Below are 18,302 nucleotides of genomic sequence, written 5' to 3'. Positions count from 1 at the left end.
TTGGAACTCTCAGCCTCCCCATGCAGTACGACACTGTATGCCTGTCGCTTTTAGAATTTTTCAAACCAGCCTCTGCTGACCTTGAAATCACTAACAGTAGTACTTGTTGATGGCATTTTCTTACTTAGATCAGCATGCAACACCCTAGCCTTTTCACAAACAATTGCTTCAGACACACTATCCCCCAATAATTGTTGTTCATTGTTACACACTAACAGAAGCTTTTCAACATCTTCCACTAGTTAAAATCTCTATTTTGTTAATGAAGTGACCCCTTTTACAACATTAGCTGCCTTAATTTAATTTTTCTTTGATAGGACAGAGCTGATTGTCAACACTGACTTGCCATATATCCTAGCGAGATCACCAACATGAGCACCACTTTTATACTTTGTTATAAGTTCTGCTTAAACTCTATAATTTTTCTGGTCTTTTTTACTGAAGGGCTGGCACTTGGAACTTTCTTTGGCCTCATGATGGCTTGTATTACAATCAGTTTCACTTGCAAAAAAGCACAATAAGAAACAAAGGATGAATAGGTCACAAAAAATGACGGGATGGGATGCTTTGTGTGGATGCTCAGTATGGGGCCTAGTACTAGCATGTGGTGGGCCCCAGAAGGGTGTTTCTGAGTGTACGAAATTCGAAAAAATGTACGAAACCCGAGACAAAATTTCGATGCAAAAAGGTACAAAAACTGAATCTTACAAAAACAGAGGTTCCACTGTACAAGAAAGAAAATAAAGACTCCTTTTCAGAAGGAGATATGATGCTGACAAGAAAACACTAAAACACAATTATAGAATATAAGAAGCACCTTATTTTGAAAACGTACAGTACAAGCACCCGCTAAAAGGAATCATCCCTGTGTAGGGTTGTGCATAAACCAAACAAAGTGAACAGCCAGCACATAATCTTTTTCTTTCCTACTGTTAGCCCTGTAATTTTATCCACTTGCTTCTGCACCTGGCTCCCTCGCTTCCTTCCCATGACATTCCCAGTCTTATGTCTGGGTTAACAAGAGTTCACCTTCCAAGTAAGTGTTATGTAGTGGATGAAGTGATTATCCAGCCTGCTGGTTTCCCTAGACAAAAGTCACTGACATACTCACCTGAACCTGGGAGAAGTCATACTGAACGTCCAAGAGAGACCAGTGGGAATTACCCCGGCTAGTTGCCCCCTCACTTGAACCTGTTGCATATTCCCAGGTATCGACAGACAGCCACTGAAAAGGCGTCTTCATGGAAAGATAATTGAGGAGGTGACTATTCGGGCATTTGGACATCTCAGACTTGAAGTCCCTGTCATACTCCCCTGAACCTTGGTGAAGACATACTGGAGGTTCGAAAGGGTTTGCCCCCGGGTAGTTGCCCCCTCAGTTGAGCCTCTGATTCAGGTCTCGATAGCCAGCCACTGAAAAGGTGTCTTTATGGAGGTGTAGTGGAAGTGGGTGATGTCCCAGAGCTAAAGTCCTTGTCATACTCCTCTTGGGAGGAGACATGCTGGCAGTCCAAGGGAGCCCAAGGGGTCTACCAGGTAGGTAGTTGGTCCCTCAGTCGCACCGGTAGCCAATCCCAGGTGGTGACAGACAGCTGGTGGAAAGGACTTTTTCCAGTAATCATCTTTCCTTTAGTTCTGAGGCTTTGAGCCTTGAACAGATGTGACAGTGGCGTTTCAGTGACGAATCCTGACCATTGAAAAGGTTGGCAATGGATGTGTCTAGCACCCCTCAGGTACTTCCTAAGAAGGCCAAAGAAACAAAACCTTCTTGTATTTTTATAGTATCTGAGCACTCACCAGGACTAGCCCTGTGTTCTCCATCTGAGTGCCCTGTAGAGTCGGAACGATCGTCAGTTAATCTATGTTCTCTTGAGCGCTCTTCTTAGTGCCCGATGATGCGAGATACAGGATTTAAGGACAGTTCTTGGGCTCAAGAGTACCTACTGGTGCCAGAGCACCCAGTAGTCTGCGAATGCTTTCCTCATCTGCTTCTTGAATTACTACACTGACCGTAGTGGACCCAGCTTTGTCTCCCATCCAACAGCATTTGGATGCCATTTCAGGTTTTCTCAAACTTACCACTGTCTCTAGAGCAGTAGAGGCTATTTTCTCACCAGTTTCTTCAACAGAAGAAGAGGACAGAAGAAGAGGATCACGATCCAGATGAAGCTTCACCTCCAGCTGCATATGCTTCCCTTCTCCATTTCTGTTTGAAAAGCTTCCCATTGTTTTTTTGCCCCAGCAGCTCCGTCTTCTCCTGCTTCTGCATTCCAGATGAGTAGTTTAGCCTTGATAACGGATAATCCATCCAAGATGATGCTATCTATTCCAGCAAGGAGGGTCCTTAGCGAGTAGATTGCTAGTTAGCAGACCAAAGAAGGCAAGGGAGGGCTGCCTTCTGTTTCCCTCCTTCATCCTTATTGAAGAGAAGACACTCATATTATGCCACTGGAGAACGCCCCCCCCTCTCTGGGTGCATCTACCTCTGCCCAAGGGGACTTTTCAGGACTTATTGAGTCCTCACGCAGGTTTGTTTTCTTGACTGCTTAATTTATGTTTTTGTCAGCCGAGTTGGATCACTTTCTAAGGAATCTCTTCAAGGTGTTTGAAGTGATCGCCTTTTTAGATTGAGCAGTAGGCACTCTAGCCAAAAAGATCCAAGATCATCCGTCTATGCCTATTGATCCTTCTGCGGATTTGTTTGCTGTTCTTTCATGCAGTTAGAGATGGCTCCTGGGTTTTGGCATCCACCTTTACCATGGGAATACTTAAACGCGAACATTTATATTCCTTTACCTCTTAAGGTATAACTTTAGCACAGAAGTCAGCACTTTTGTTTTCCCCATTAGTTCATGGCTAACTTTTTCCACAAGTAGTGGTAAATAGTATTACTTCTGAGTTGCGAAAGAAGTCAACTCAGGACTTGTTGGGACAATCTTCGAAACATTCTAGGGAGGTTTTGACTCTTGAGTGCTAAAGTCTTTTCCCTTGTGCAATGGTTGCCCTTTGGAGGTGGTAGATGAAGGTCCTCCTGAAAAATGAAGGAGGTGTTTCCCATGCAGCAGTAGGAGCCAGTGTCCAAGTGAGGAAGAGATCAAGTCTCCTGGAACCTGGATATATGTATGTCCATGGCCCTTGCTTGTGTCCCTGAGTTACTCCTCTTGATTTCCTTACTCGGAAGACACCCTTCTGAGTAGCTTCTGCATCATCCTACTGGAAGTATAATCATCCTCTGCATTTCACTTTCTTAAGGAATGAAACCAGAACTCCTAGCCCTCCCAGTATCCAACTTGTATGGAGCCAGCTAAAAGTCTGGTTCCCAGTGTTAGGGCTTTACACCACTTTGAACTTCTAGCTTGTCTGATGTCCAGTTTGCCTAGCAACAGCTACAATTTGGCATAAGCTAGTGTCCAACACTAGATATAGAGCCATGAGCCTCGAGCTTGTTTGCCAGCCATTTCACCTAGCACATTACTCTTTTAGTGCCGGTTACACCTGCCGCCATCTCTTGCTCTGAGATCCCGCTAGCTCCCAGTCCCGAGCTCATAGCTCAACTGACATACAGCGCTTCTGGCACCAGCTACAGCCTGACACCAGATTGTTCTCTGAGCATCCAAATACCCTCCAGCTCTGTGGGAGACTAGGGAGGTCTCTGTCCATGTGGAGTTTTCAGAGGACCATCCTTTACATATAGCGATATGGAAAGATTAATTTGATCCACTGACTAGAACGTATTACATTTAGTATGTAATTTTACCTGGAGGCACCCTGAGAATTAGGAGAGCAGTTTGCCTCCTTATAAGCAAAGCTAAGGACGTCAGCATAACCTCTACCCTTTTTAGCCTAGATATTTTATGCATTGCATGTCCATTCTGCCTTTGAACTACAGTGGTACCTCGAGATACGAAATTAATCCGTTCCGAGGCGGCTTTCGTATTATGAGCTTTTTGTATCTTGAACCGCATTTTACATGAAAAATGGCTAATCCATTCCAAGCCCTACAAAAACACCCCAATAAATTTTATAATAAAGCTAAATTGACCAATAAACCATGAAATACTACAACAATGTGGACCATTCTATACCTAACTTAATATGTACTAGTACTAATACTATGTACGTACCTGTAAATAAAGTGTATAAGTGTACGTGGTATACAAGAAATACTGTACGTACATACGTACTTATGTAGTAAAATGTGGAACCTTACCTTTCGAGTGAGGCTATCTCCGAAAGTGGCGACAGAGGAGGAGGACAAATGGCAGAAAACTTCTTGATAGTACATACACTTAACTTTACGAAACACATTAACAAGACTGTAACACTTGACTTTACAAAAACTTAAAATAAATTTTTTTTTTGTCTTTTTTTTATTTTTACATTTTTAAAAAAATTTTTATACTAAAGTTATTTTTTTTATTTTTTTTTTATTTTTACAAAATTTCAATTTCTTCACCACTTTCAACTTTCTGTTTTTTTATAGTATCAATTGGATCATCCTTTTTGCTTACTCCTGCTAGTAAAGGCCTCTTTAAAAAATAACTATCCAAGGAAGATTGCTTCTGCCTGCTTTTCAAAATGCTCCTGAAACAACTCGGGCAAACGTCATCGAACTGCGCAAGCATACGACCTGTGTAAGCTTTTTCGGGGTGTCTTTTCGTCAAATGATTGCACCTTATGAAAAGCAGCTAGAGCATCCTTAACCCTCTTACGCCGACTGGACGTATTTTATGTCAACATTTTTTGTCTCCCGTGTGCCGACTGGACGTATTTTACGTCGACTTACAAAAGTTTTTTTTAAAATTCGCGGAAAAATACTTATAGGCCTACCAGCCTAAAACTTTTGAATCACGCGCCTTGGGGGATGCTGGGAGTTCACGGATCAAGGTGTTGTTTTGTTTACAATCGTTACGCAGGCGCGCAAGCACGAATTTCTTTCTTGCCGCACTAAAAAGTATCTGTGACACATCTCGGAAATTATTTCGTCACTTTGACATAATTTTTGTACCATTGTAAATTAGCCGTTACATGAAGTATTATATATGAAAATGTGCGTATTTTTATGCAGAATACAACAATAAAATACTCATGATTGTAGCTTTTATCAGTTTTGAGATATTTTCATATAAATAACGATAATTGCCAAAATTTCAACCTTCGGTCAACTTTGACTCTACCGAAATGGTCGAAAAACGCAATTGTAAGCTAAAACTCTTATATTTTAGTAATATTCAATCATTTATCTTAATTTTGCAACTAATTGGAAGTCTCTAGCACAATATTTCTATTTATGGTGAATTTATGAAAAAACTTTTTCCTTATGTCCGCGCGGTAACTCTTCCGAAAAAAATCATACATGCGATTGTGGTAATGTTTGCACCATTTTAAAATTAGCGGTTATATAAAGTTTTATATATGGAAATGTGCGAAATTTCATGCACAATACAACTAAAAACAACCCATTGTTGTAGCTTTTATCAGTTTTGAGATATTTTCATATAAATAACGATAATTGCCAAAATTTCAACCTTCAGTCAACTTTGACTCTACCGAAATGGTCGAAAAACGCAATTGTAAGCTAAAAAGCTTATATTCTAGTAATATTCAAGCATTTACCTTCATTTTGCAACAAATTGGAAGTCTCTAGCACAATATTTCGATTTATGGTGAATTTATGAAAAAAATAACATTTTCTTTACGTCCGCGCGGTAACTCTTCCGAAAAAATCATACGTGCGATTGTGGTAATGTTTGCACCATTTTAAATTAGTCGTTACGTAAAGTCTTTTATATGAAAATGTGTGCAATGTCATGTAGACTACAACAAAAAATAATTGAAGGTTGTAGCTTTTCTCACTTTTGAAATATTTGCATATAAATCACGATAAATAGAAAAAAAAACCACGTTCGGTCAACTTTGACTCTACCGAAATGGTAGAAAAACGGAATTGTAAGCTAAAACTCTTACAGTCTAGTAATATTCAGTCATTTATCTTCATCTTGAAACAAATTGGAAGTCTCTAGCAAAATATTTAGATTTATGGTGAATTAAAAAAAAAATCTTTCCTTCCCTCTGCGCGCGGATTCTCCGCCACAAATCTCCGAAATGCGTACGTACCATTCTCGGAATATTTGCTCCGTTTCATATTAGGCATTTCATAGAGTTTTATATATGAAAATGTGCGCAATTTCATGTAGAATAAAACAAAAAATATTTGAAGGTTGTAGCTTTTCTTATTTCCGAAATAATTGCATATAAAAAATATATATATAAAAAAATTCGACATTCGGTCAACTTTAACTCATCAGATATGGTCGAAAACTGCAATTGTAAGCTAATACTCTTACAGTATAGCAATATTCAATCATTTGTTTTCATTTTGAAAGAAATTGGAAGTCTCTAGGACAATATTTAGATTTATGGTGAATTTTTGAAAAAAATATTTGTTTACGTCCGCGCGCTACGAATTCATGCATTATTTTGTGATAATATTTTCTCTGTGTTGCTTTTATCGTTTCACAATGTGTTTTGAATACAATTATATATGAAATTTTGTTTTTGCGCTATCATATATCGCATTATTTATATATGATAATGATAATTTTTTTCATTTCTGATGGTTGCATACTAAACTTCAGCCAATGACAAAAAAAGGAGCCAAAAATGAACTCTTAATCTTGAAAACTAAGCGCGCTGTGATTTTTTGAAAAAAATATTTTTTCCACTTCCGCGCTCACTCTGAAACACCTCCGGCACACGGGAGACAATTTTTTTTTACCGCTTCGGCGTAAGAGGGTTAATTTCTGCCGTTGTCATAGGGTCGTCCTCCTCCTCCTCCTCCTCGCCGCTGCTAGAGAACTCTTCTTGAATGACGTTTTGTTGCATGGCCTCCAACTCCAGGTCATCCATTGAACACTCCTCTTGGTGCTCCTCGAGAAGGTCATTGATGTCGTCCTCATCGACGACCAGCCCCATGGACTTGCCAAGTGCAACGATCTCGTCAAGATCTGGTTGCGAAACAGTTTCAGGATCGTCAACTGTTTCTGAATCTGCATCAGCTTCGCCCACGTCGAATCCCTTGAAGTCTCGGGCGGATACGGCATCTGGCCAGAGTTTCCTCCACGAAGAATTCAAGGTTCGCCTCAAAACCTCCTGCCAAGCTTGATCGATGAGTCGGATGCATATGACTATATCGAAATGCTCCTTCCGAAATTCATGCAAGGCGAGGTTTGTGGTATCAGCGATATCGATATCACTTGCTGGTCCATGGGCTGGAGGAGAGGGGTGGTGTTAGGCGGAAGATAAAGAACCTTGATGAAAGAATACTCCACTAGGATATCTTCCTCGAGGCCAGGAGGATGAGCAGGGGCATTGTCCAACAACAGCAGACATTTCAGAGGGAGGCCCTTCTCTTCCAAGAATTTCTTCACTGTCGGGCACAGATTTACCCACTTGGTGAACAAAAGTCTCGTTACCCAGGCTTTCGCATTAGCCCTCAACATCACTGGAAGCTTCTCCTTTAGCACTTTGTGGGCCTTGAAGGTTTGAGGAGTCTCCGAATGATAGACAAGTAGGGGCTTTACCTTACAATCCCCACTGGCGTTAAAACAAAGTGCGAGCGTAAGCCTGTCTTTCATAGGCTTTCATCACAGTTGAAGACTTGCTGAGACTGTAGCCTTCGTTGATCGTCATCTTGTCGAACGTCTTAATAAAGACTTTGGCCGCTTTCGTGTCCGAGCTGGCTGTCTCCCCATGCCGCACCACCGAATGGATACCAGTCCGTTTCTGGAATTTTTCAAACCACCCATGAGAAGCCTTGAATTCTGGGGTTGGCGTCGATGCCCCTTCTCCTCCGTCGTCTTCTGCCTGGGCAATCAAATTGCCGAAAATAGAGCTGGTCTTGTAGGAGATTGCCGTCTCGGTTATCGTATCGCCAGCAATTTCTTTGTCTTTTATCCAGACAAGAAGCAGCCTCTCCATCTCGTCGTGGCGTGGTTGGTTTGGTGTTTGCTTCTCACGTCGGTGGTTGCGGGTTCGTTTCTCGGCCATTCCATTGAGGAGTGAGAGATGTGAATTTCTGGTGATAGAAGTTCACTCTCGACGTGGTTCGGAAGTCATGTAAAGCCGTTGGTCCCGTTGCTGAATAACCACTGGTTCCATGCAACGTAAAAACACCATACAAACAAACAAACATCTCTTCGTGCACGTGGCTCCTCTTGTTGGACAAAATAGTCACGCCCTTGGAAGGTGTAGCTGCTTTGATGGCTTCCTTCTGCTTAAGGATGGTGCCTATTGTCGACAGATTTCGGCCGTCCGTATTCCTTAGCGATCACACTCAACCACATGCCAGCTTCATACTTTTTAATTATCTCCATCTTCGTCTCCATAGAAAGCATCCTCTTTTTTCCGTGAACTTCAGCAACTTTCTTGGGACCCATGACTACGTATACTGTACGTAATTAAGTTATGTAGTATATGTACTAAAGTTCTCCCACAACACAATAAAGTAGTACAATGAAATCACTAACGCGAATTTACGTTAATAAACAAAATTGTATATGTGAACGAACGAATTGTGCGTGCGTACACAAACGCTGGTGCGAAGCAGTGAGCGAAGGACGCCTTTACGTAGAGCATGATGGGAGAGATGCTGACCAATAGGAGAGCAAGATCTTATGGCAGTTACTAGCATCAGGAACCAATGGGAAAGCGGGAGGATGGTGGCGAGTCTACTCGTTGGCGGCGCGTGAGTTTTAAAATTGTTATCGGTGGTCCGGGCAAATCTCGGGACTTTACAGCAACAACTTTTCGTAACCTGAACTATTTTCGTATGTAGAGCCAAAAAAATCTTTGTATTTGCTTTCATAACTTGAATTTTTCGTAAGCTGGGACTTTCGTATGTCGAGGTACCACTGTACTTAAGTAATTACAGAAGTAATTATACCGAATTGGAGCCCATCCTCCTCATTGCTGGTGGACATAAGTCATGAACAAACTGAGCTTTCGACTCACTGTAGTTCCTATTCTCCTGCTGGTGGGTGGAACTGGCCACTTACATGATAGATTGAAGTGCTACCCCCAAAATTTTGAATTCAAACTGCCATATAAGTGAAACTTATAGTTGTGCAATTACTTGGTAAGTATATATGAAACTTAATTTTATTGTGAAAATAATGTTTTTCTCTTGCACTCATAACAGTTTTGAGCATGAATTTTATGTGATAACCTTTGAAACTTTATGATTATTATTATTATTATTTTAATTTTTTACAGAAAATGCATATGAGCTATTACCTCTCGTCAACAGTATACGACTTCTTTTTCAAAGGAGTCAACGTTACCACAACATGGGGTAAGGTATTTCATACATTGGCACTTGATTCATAAACCCTTCATTAAATATTGAACCATATTTTCCCATTTTCATAAATTTTTTAGTTTAGTTTACAGTCAACCCGCAGTATTCATGGTCTTGCAGTCCGCGCACTCACCTGTTCATGCATTTCTCTAAGTACATAATGTACATGTACACATTATTTATGGAAAATTCGCCTATTCACAGTATTTTTCACCGAGAAATATTCACTAATTACTGTATTTTCATATAATTTTGATGACCCTGTAAATACACTTTTTTCAATAAAGCTTTTAAAATACTTAGGTATAAGAAATTTTAGAGTTTTTTTGTGAGTTTGAATTATGGAAATAGGCAGTTCGAAGCACTTTTGGAGGGTTTTTAAGTATTCACAGATTAGAGCTCTGAGGGCATTGTGATACACAAATACTAGGGCTGACACTATTATTATCTTTATTATTTACAGAAAAGGGGCATTTTGTATAGGTTAAGTGGGTATTAATTCATCAGTGCATTCTTATACTTTATGCTATATACCACTCATTTTAGCATTTGCTCAGCTTCATGGTAGAAAATAGTTCCCTATCAGGAAAAGGTAGTAATACAACTCATTTTAGCATTTGCTCAGCTTTAGAAAACCGTTCCCTATTATGAAAAGGTAGTACAATTGGCAAAAATGACAGTAATGTCACTCATTATTCCGATGTCCCCCTGGTGAGGTGATTCCCATGCTACCTCTGATTTTATGAAGTTTCATCCGTGATCTCATACCAGGAACTACTGTCAGGCATCAGTAACTTGGAATGGATGGGGCTCCAAGTATTACAAGATGCTGTATCGGGTTATCCTAAATTTCCTTGAAATGGATAATTTTTTATAAGCAACTTGCCAAGTAATTACATAGCTATGAGTTTTTACTCTACAGGACCTCAAAATTTGAAAAATTTCGAAATTCGTGGTAGCGCTCTTTTGTTTTGGTCGTAGGTAAATAGTCTCGCCCACTTTCAGGAATGAATAGGGACAACAAAGCTGAAGAGCTCAATTCATTTTTGCTGGTCAATGAGGTTACATGGTAGTTAAGCAGCTCTTAGAATTCTTTGGTTCACTGGATGGTTATGGCTTTTCCCCTGTTTTAAGTTGTTTAGGTAGCACTAATTATATTAGCTTACCTTTGACTTATTACTGATTGTGACTTTTTATGTAAGTAACTTGCCAAGTAACTACACAGCTGTAAGTTTCTACTTTATTGTCAATTCAAAATGAGAAAATTTGCTGGAGCGTGCTTTTGTTTCGGCTCAGGTAATTAGTCCCCGCCCACATCGGGGGAAGAGTTGTTACATCAGTGCTGGAAGGCCAATTCGTTTCTCGCTGGATGGTTATATCTTTCACCTTTGGTGAAGTATTCATCCCTCTTGGTATCTCGCTAATCATTGTTAGCTTAGTGGTTTGTGGGAAGTGTTTGACTGAGTACGTCAGATTCGAGTTTTTCTAGCACCTATTAGGTATTGCAGCAAAGGCTGCATGACTAGACTTACTTCCTCTAAATATGACTTGCACACAACATGTTGCTATTGTAGATTGCAAGTATTTAACCTAAAATGTGACGAATGCAAAGACTTGGATCGGGAAATGGATGCATAGTTTTAGAAGTTCATCTTGAAAAACTCCAGAAAGAAAGACAGAAAAGTGGCCATTAGAGCTGAGGCTAGGGCATTAGCTAGTCAGGTTTCCACTCTGAAATCGGATGTTGCTTTTCAACCTATGCCTTCTAGGCCTGTGACTATCGCAAGACCTCCAACTTTACCTCTTACTCTGTCTCCCTTCCTGCCGATCCTGACGCCATTGCCAGCCTCAAAGCTACGATGGATTTGGCCTTCATGATAAGACAATCTGTAGAATTGGCCAGGCTACCAAAGATGATGTGTTCCTCATCGTCTAGGAAGGCTTTAGCTAATGTGGACGGCTGTTTAGTAGAGAAGAGAGAGCTTGGTAAAGCACTGTTTTATGCTCTTCCCACTCGTTTGAATCCAAGGAGGTACTTGTCATACTTGACTGGCGAAGCCTCCTCTCTGGGAGTTTCTGCCTCCTCCCAGGGGAATTTTTCTAGCCTTATTGACTCATCACAGAGGTCAGCCTTTAATTCAGTGAAGATCATGTTTACGTCCTCAGAATTAGACTGCTTCGTCAGGCAGATCTTTAAGGTCTTTGAGATTTTCAGCTTTATGGATTGGACGATTCGCACACTAATAAAGAAGATAGAAGATTGGGAGCGCTCTCATGTTCGGATAAGGTCATTAGGGATGGCTCCCAAGAGCTGGCTTTCTTATTCTCCATGGGAGTACAGTAGTGCCTCAGGTTATGAAATTAATCCATTCCGAAGCGGTCTTCGTAACCTGATTTTTTCGTATCCAGAACTACGTTTTACTTGTAAAGTACCTAATTCGTTCTAAGCCAAACAAAAACACCACAGTAAATTTTATAATAAAGCTAAATTGAACAGTAAACAATGAAATACAACAATTTGGACCATGCAATACCTAACCTAACCGTCACTGTACCTGTAAATAAAGTGTATTAGTGTGTACAGGGTACAAGAAATACTGTACGTACATGTACATATTTATGTAGTAAAATGTGGAACCTTACCTTTCGAGTGAGGCGATGTCCGAAAGTGGCGACAGAGGAGGAGGACAAACGGCAGAAAACATGAACACTTAACTCTATGAAACACATTAAAAAATGGCAGAAAACATTAACACTAAACTTTATGAAACACATTAACAAATACTTTTTGATTATCTCCATCTTCATCTCCATAGAAACATCCTCTTCTTTACGTGAATCTCCATCTTCATCTCCATAGAAAGCATCCTCTTCTTTACATGAACATCGGCAACATTCTTGGGACCCATGGCAATAACATAAGTAATTAAGTTCTCACACAACATGATAAAGTAACTTACAGTACAACAAAAGCAAAATCACTAACATAAATTTACGTTAACGAACGAAATCTACGTGAACGAATGAAGTCCACGTGTGTATGATAACGCTGTCGAAACGAAATGGTCGAGGAACTCCCTTACGTAGGTGCATGATGGGATAGATGCTGACCAATAGGAGAGTAGGATCTAACGGTGGTAACTAGCATCAGGAACCAATGGGAGAGTGGGAGGATGGTGGCGAGTCTACTGAGTTGGCGGCGCGCAAGTTTTAAAATTGCTCTCAGTGGCCTGGGCGAATGTCGGACTTTACAGTACGCACCCTTTCGTAACCCGAATTATTTTCATACAAAGAAGCAAAAAATCTTCGTCTTTGCCTTCGTAACCTGGATTTTTCGTACGTAGGGACTTTCGTATGTAGGGGTATAACTGTACTCAAATTTTTTACCGCTGAAGGAGTTAATCCCTCTCAAAGGTCTGCCCTTCTCTTTGCGCCTCTAGATTGTTCATTCCTATTTCCGAGAGCTACATTAGAACAAATCGCGTTGGACTTGCAGAAAAAGTAGTCCCAGGACCTTTAACGTTATCTACCAGACTTCCCAAGGAACTGACCCATTGTCCCTCTGTCTCCTTCCCTACAAAGACTGTCTCGCCTTTGCAACAACAGCCATTTCAAGGCGGAAGACCCAAGTTTCAACGCCCTTGCATGAACCTGCGATTGGTCAGTACAACTAAGGAATCCTCCAAATTGGCCTCTGCAGAACTTTGGGTAGTGAAAGTCCTCAAGGAAGGCTACGCCATCCCGTTCAAGGAAAAGCTTCCCTTGTCCTCTCCTTTCAACTTAGCAGTGTACTTATCAGGCTTGGAGAGATTTTCAGCCCTGAAGAAAGAGGTTTCATTGCTAATCAGGAAAAGAGCTGTAGAGGTAGGCGAAGATGTAAACATCCAAGGCTTTTACAATAGACTGTTTGTTGTCCCTAAGGTGTCGGGAGGATGGAGACCTGCCCTGGTCATCAGTTCTCTGAGCTTTTTTGTGCATGCCACCAAGTTCAAAATAGAAACAAACCATTCAGTCCTGTCAGCCATCCAGCAGGGAGACTAGATGGCAATGATTAGTTTGCAGGATGCTTACTTTCATATTCCAATTTAACCATTGTTCCTACTCAATGTACGAACCCTAGGTCCTTTTTTAATAGGAATTACGATTGGCTTAGCTGGGATTATATCTGTTAAATTCTTTAACAAAGTGGTTAGGCAGTAACAGGCAATAACTACCGCCCGGTAGGCGGGGAGACCTGCCTACCCAGGCATAAACACAACAATTTACTTGCGGCCGTCTTCGAGAGAAGACGTATGTTTGTGAATTATTGCTGACTAGCCGTTAATTACGATTTCCTGGTGGAATCTTTCTTTTATTTTTTCTAAAATGAATATACTATGTTTGGTATTAATAATTAATGGGTTTTATAATTAACCCTTAAACACCTATTGGACATATTTTACGTCAACGAAAATTGTCTGTCGGGTGCTTAATTGACGTAAAATATGTCGGACGCTAAAAAGTTTTTTTAAATATTCGCGGAAAAATAGTTATAGGCTTACTTGGCGAAAAATTTTGAATCACACACCTTGAGGGATGCTGGGAGTTCACGGATCAAGCTGTTGTTTTGTTTACAATTGTTACCCAGGCGTGCATGCACGAATTTCTTTCTTCTCGCACTAAAAAGCATCAGCGACACATCTCAGAAATTATTTTGTCATGTTGTCGTAATTTTTGCACCACTTTATATTAGCCGTTACATAGAGTTTTATATATGAAAATGTGCGCAATTTCATGTAGAATACAACTAAAAACAACCCATGGTTGTAGCTATTATCAGTTTTGAAATATTTTCTTATAAATCATGATAAGTGCCAAAATTTCAACGTTCGGTCAACTTTGACTCAACCAAAATAGTAAAAAAATGCTATTGTAAGCTAAAACTCTTCCATTGTAGTAATATTCAATCATTTACCTTCATTTTGCAACAAATTGGAAGTCTCTAGCACAATATTTTGATTTATGGTGAATTTATGAAAAAAAATTTTATACATTCAACTTACCTGTCAGATATATAGTACTTAGCTATTAGACTCCGTCGTCCGACAGAAATTCGAATTTCGCGCACACGCTACAGGTAGGTCAGGTGATCTACCGCCCTGCCGCTGGGTGGCAGGAATAGGAACCATTCCTGTTTTCTATCAGATTTTCTCTGTCTGTGGTACTGACAACAACGTTGTTAGTTCCTCTGGCTGAATTTCGTTTTTTGCATCGCAATTGATCTTCGTATTGGATTTTTTGGTGACGTATTTGGATCGTTGTATTGGCATATGCTATTGTGGACCGTTGATTGGATTTGGATTGGATTTTTCATCATGATGTCTGACTCTGGAAGTGTTGTGAGAATGTGTGTGAATGAGGGCTGCAAGGTGAGAATGCCGAAAGCTTCGGTGGATCCTCACACTGTTTGTAAATTTTGTAGGAAGTATGAATGTTCTTTCAATAACACTTGTCAAGAATGCAAGAGTTTGAGTGTTGAAGGATGGAAGTTTCTAACTTCTTATTTAAAGAAGTTAGAAAGAGACAGGGTGAGGAAGGCTTCTTCCAAAACCTTGCCTAGCTATAGATCTAGCGATCAGGTTAGTAATTTTGTACCCTCTTCTCCTCTGATAAATATTGCTCCTTCTTCTAATATTTCAGCCCCTGCACCTATTGTAGATCCTACGGATTCTACATCGGAAATTGCACATCTCAAAGCATAGACCCCTTAAATAGAAGGACTAGTATCTTGCACTCTCGGGTTGCGAAACTTGGGTCCCACTATTTTATGACGTAATATGTTCACTGTATGTAAACAATGATTTGTATGTATGTAAACAATTATTTGAATGTATGTAAACAATGATTTGAATGTATGTAAACATTTTTTTACATTTATTCACTTTTAGTGCCGTATGTTAGTCATAAAATGGGCCTATTTAAGGAGTTTATGTTTTAGTCGAAAAGGAATGTAATCTAGCAACATATTGATAAACTAATTGCCAAAACGTCTTAGACCATAATTGATATATTTATTTAATTTTGTTTCAGGGGTTTCTACTAATAACGCACAATGCCTAAGAAGTGTAATGTCTACGGATGTCGAGGAAATACAGGATGAACCATACAGAGACCAAACCAAAGTAGTATCATTTCCAACTGATGAAGTGGAGCGAAACCGTTGGATCGATGCTATGCCAAATGAGCGTTCCAGTTTGCTCCAGCTGAAGCAGATCTATGCCTGTGCTCATCATTTTGACTGTGAATGGATTACAGTTAAAGGAGGGAAAAGACCAAGTCATCCACCATCCATTTTCCTGGAGTTTCAAAGTCATGCTTAAAAGCAGGTCCCCTCAGCACCCAGAATTACAACTGCTTCAGCAGAGACCCGAGCTGAAAACGAAAGACTCCGAAATGAAGTTGTGGATAAGATCGGCGACTTTTATTCATTTTGTAATGACATCCTGGAGCATATCTCAAAGGATTATCGTATTGTTTGTGATAGTGATGATATTTACATTTCTAAAACTGATGCAAAGGGCCGTTCCGTTATCCAATTTCTCCATTTGCAACATGTGAAATCGTCATTTGGGTTTTTGTATCTTAAATGCGTTGAGAAAAATGGAAAGGAAATACCTAAGACATATTTTTCTAAAGCTGGTTGTCTGCAAAAGAATAGCCTTCTCAGTAAATGGTCCCAGTTTTGATAAAATTATGTCATGCATAACAGAGTATGAGTTCAAAGATGCAGACTATCTGAAAAGTGCAGTACAGGAATTGAGCCATATGAGTTGTTCTGATTCGCCTCATTTTCAGTTTCTTCACATTCTCAGTTACAGTTATTACTCACTCATCCAGAAGGCCGTCGCTTTGACAGAAATCTTTATGTTCTTGGTGCCGAACTCCATAACATTTCACCAGCTGCATATAAAATGCTACGAAAGTCTGCATGGTTCAGTTGTTTTACCTAGAGTGGAACTGTTGAAAAAACTTCTCTCCTGTAGTCTACATGATAAAAACTTGGAGCAACTTTTTCAAAAACTTAAACCTCAGCAGCGTCTTGTCAACATTCTTTTTGATGAAGTGAAGCTCACAGAAACACTTAGGTACTCAGGTGGTCGTGTTGTTGGTTACGCTCAAAATGGTTCTTGTGATACCGAAGTTCTCGCAACACATGCTTTAGTAATTGAAGTTGTCTGCCATTTTGGTGGCCCTAAATATATACTACGCATTTACCCTGTTGCAAAACTTAATTCAGATCAACTCAAGGAAATTCTGGTAGAAGCTCTAGTAGCGGTTTAGCGATGCTGGTGGTACTATAATTTCTTGTGTAGGTGATAGTTGCAACACAAACGTTGCAGTTTATGGTAAATTAGGTGGTCCTGGTAAAGCTTTCATAAATGCTATAAATTCTCATGCTTTCCTTGTTTTTGACTATGTTCATTCTTTCAAAAAATGAAAGAAATAACTGGATAACCGTTCAGGATAAGGAACTTTCTTTCATAAAAAAGATGGAAAAACATATGTTGCACGATGGAAGGACATAGAAGCACTGTACGATGAAGACAGGAGAAACAGCATCCGTCTAACCAAGATCACATACACAGCTGTGTACCCAAAGCCTTTGCAGAGACAAAGCGTGCCTTTGTTTGTCAAATCTTCAATGACAAAACTGTTGCTGCCCTTTCAACTCTAAAGGATAAACTTGGCATTAGCGAGGGCACCATCATTTTTGTTAAGCTGATCACTGATTGGTTCCACATGATGAATGTGAAAGATCGGTATTCCGGTATTAACATGCGTGATGATTGTCGTCAACCATGGACCAATAATTGCACTACTTTCAAGAACTTAATGAAACTTTGTGATGTTATATCCTCTTGTGCATGGTCAGGTGGTCGAGGTCGGACGCAAAAGCTCACAAAGCAAACTGCAGAGGCATTGGTGCTGTCTACAAGAGCCAACATTGAGGCTGCAGAGTGGCTATTGACTCAGTACAAGTTCACCTATGTGCTACCTGGTGTGTTCTTTGGCCAAGCCAGACAACGCAATGGGGGTAATTTCTACATTGACATTGTAGATATCAAGGCAGCTGCAGCAACCAAGAACCTCCATGCACTTTTGAAATACGAGTCTACGCCGCACCAGTCTAATGATGTGCCTTGTACCTCTAACATTTGCATTGATGATTATCACTTTGACATCACTATTGCTGACACTGAAGACCTAGTTCAATCTAATGACAGTATCAAACATAAAATTATTTTTCTAGCTGGAACACAAATTTCGAGGTAATATTTTGAGTGTCGAAACTGAAGATGACGACGACCATCATATTAATTCAGAGTTTCTCACAAACTTAAGCAGAGGTGGACTAACTGTACCTCTACTCTCAACAGTGCATTTTGTACACTCAGCCTATAAACTTTTGATGAGTGCAACTTGCATTGCTGCCGAGCTCATCTCAGCCAAACTTTATCTTGTATCGATAGTTTCAATGGTTGCAATTCAAGGAGCATGCCTTACTCTGTCAAACATTTTTTTGAAAGCATTTGTGCTAGACAACAGTGATAAAGAAAGACACCTTGGCTGCTTGAGAAGAAAAGAAAAACTATCTGCTAAAAACTAAATATGTACCTAATGTTATTTATATCATGGAATGTTTTTTCAATGATTTTGTTTCTAGAATAACTATATTGTTTGCCTTAGACATGTTCCTGTTGTTTCTCCAGGCTTAACTGTTTATATATGGATTTTAATTCAGTGACAGGGTAACTTAAGGTGTGTTTTCCATTGCTTTAATTGAGGGAATATACAATATTCTGTATGATTTTGTGTTTTTTATGAGATTTGACCTTTAAATGACCTAGATTTGACCTTTAAATGACCTTCAGTTTATGACATCGTAGGAGGTTAAACGTATGAC

At 39.9% G+C, this 18,302-nt stretch overlaps 1 protein-coding gene across 9 annotated transcripts in view; it reads left to right on the top strand.

The window, feature by feature from the left end:
• LOC135222068 (high affinity copper uptake protein 1-like) overlaps window positions 1-18,302 on the top strand; it is a 467,399-nt gene that overhangs the window by 338,401 nt on the left and 110,696 nt on the right. For all 9 annotated transcript variants that reach the window (XM_064260229.1, XM_064260226.1, XM_064260228.1 and 6 more), the window contains exon 2: window positions 9,274-9,352. In XM_064260229.1, coding sequence (XP_064116299.1) covers window positions 9,277-9,352 — 76 coding nt within the window. In that variant the 5' untranslated portion in view covers window positions 9,274-9,276. The remainder of the gene's footprint in view (window positions 1-9,273; window positions 9,353-18,302) is intronic.

Source organism: Macrobrachium nipponense, chromosome 3 (genome assembly GCF_015104395.2).
Source record: "Macrobrachium nipponense isolate FS-2020 chromosome 3, ASM1510439v2, whole genome shotgun sequence".
Lineage (NCBI taxonomy): Eukaryota > Metazoa > Arthropoda > Malacostraca > Decapoda > Palaemonidae > Macrobrachium > Macrobrachium nipponense.
The sequence above is the reverse complement of the archived record's forward strand: the minus strand, read 5'-3'. Positions and strand labels throughout refer to the sequence as shown.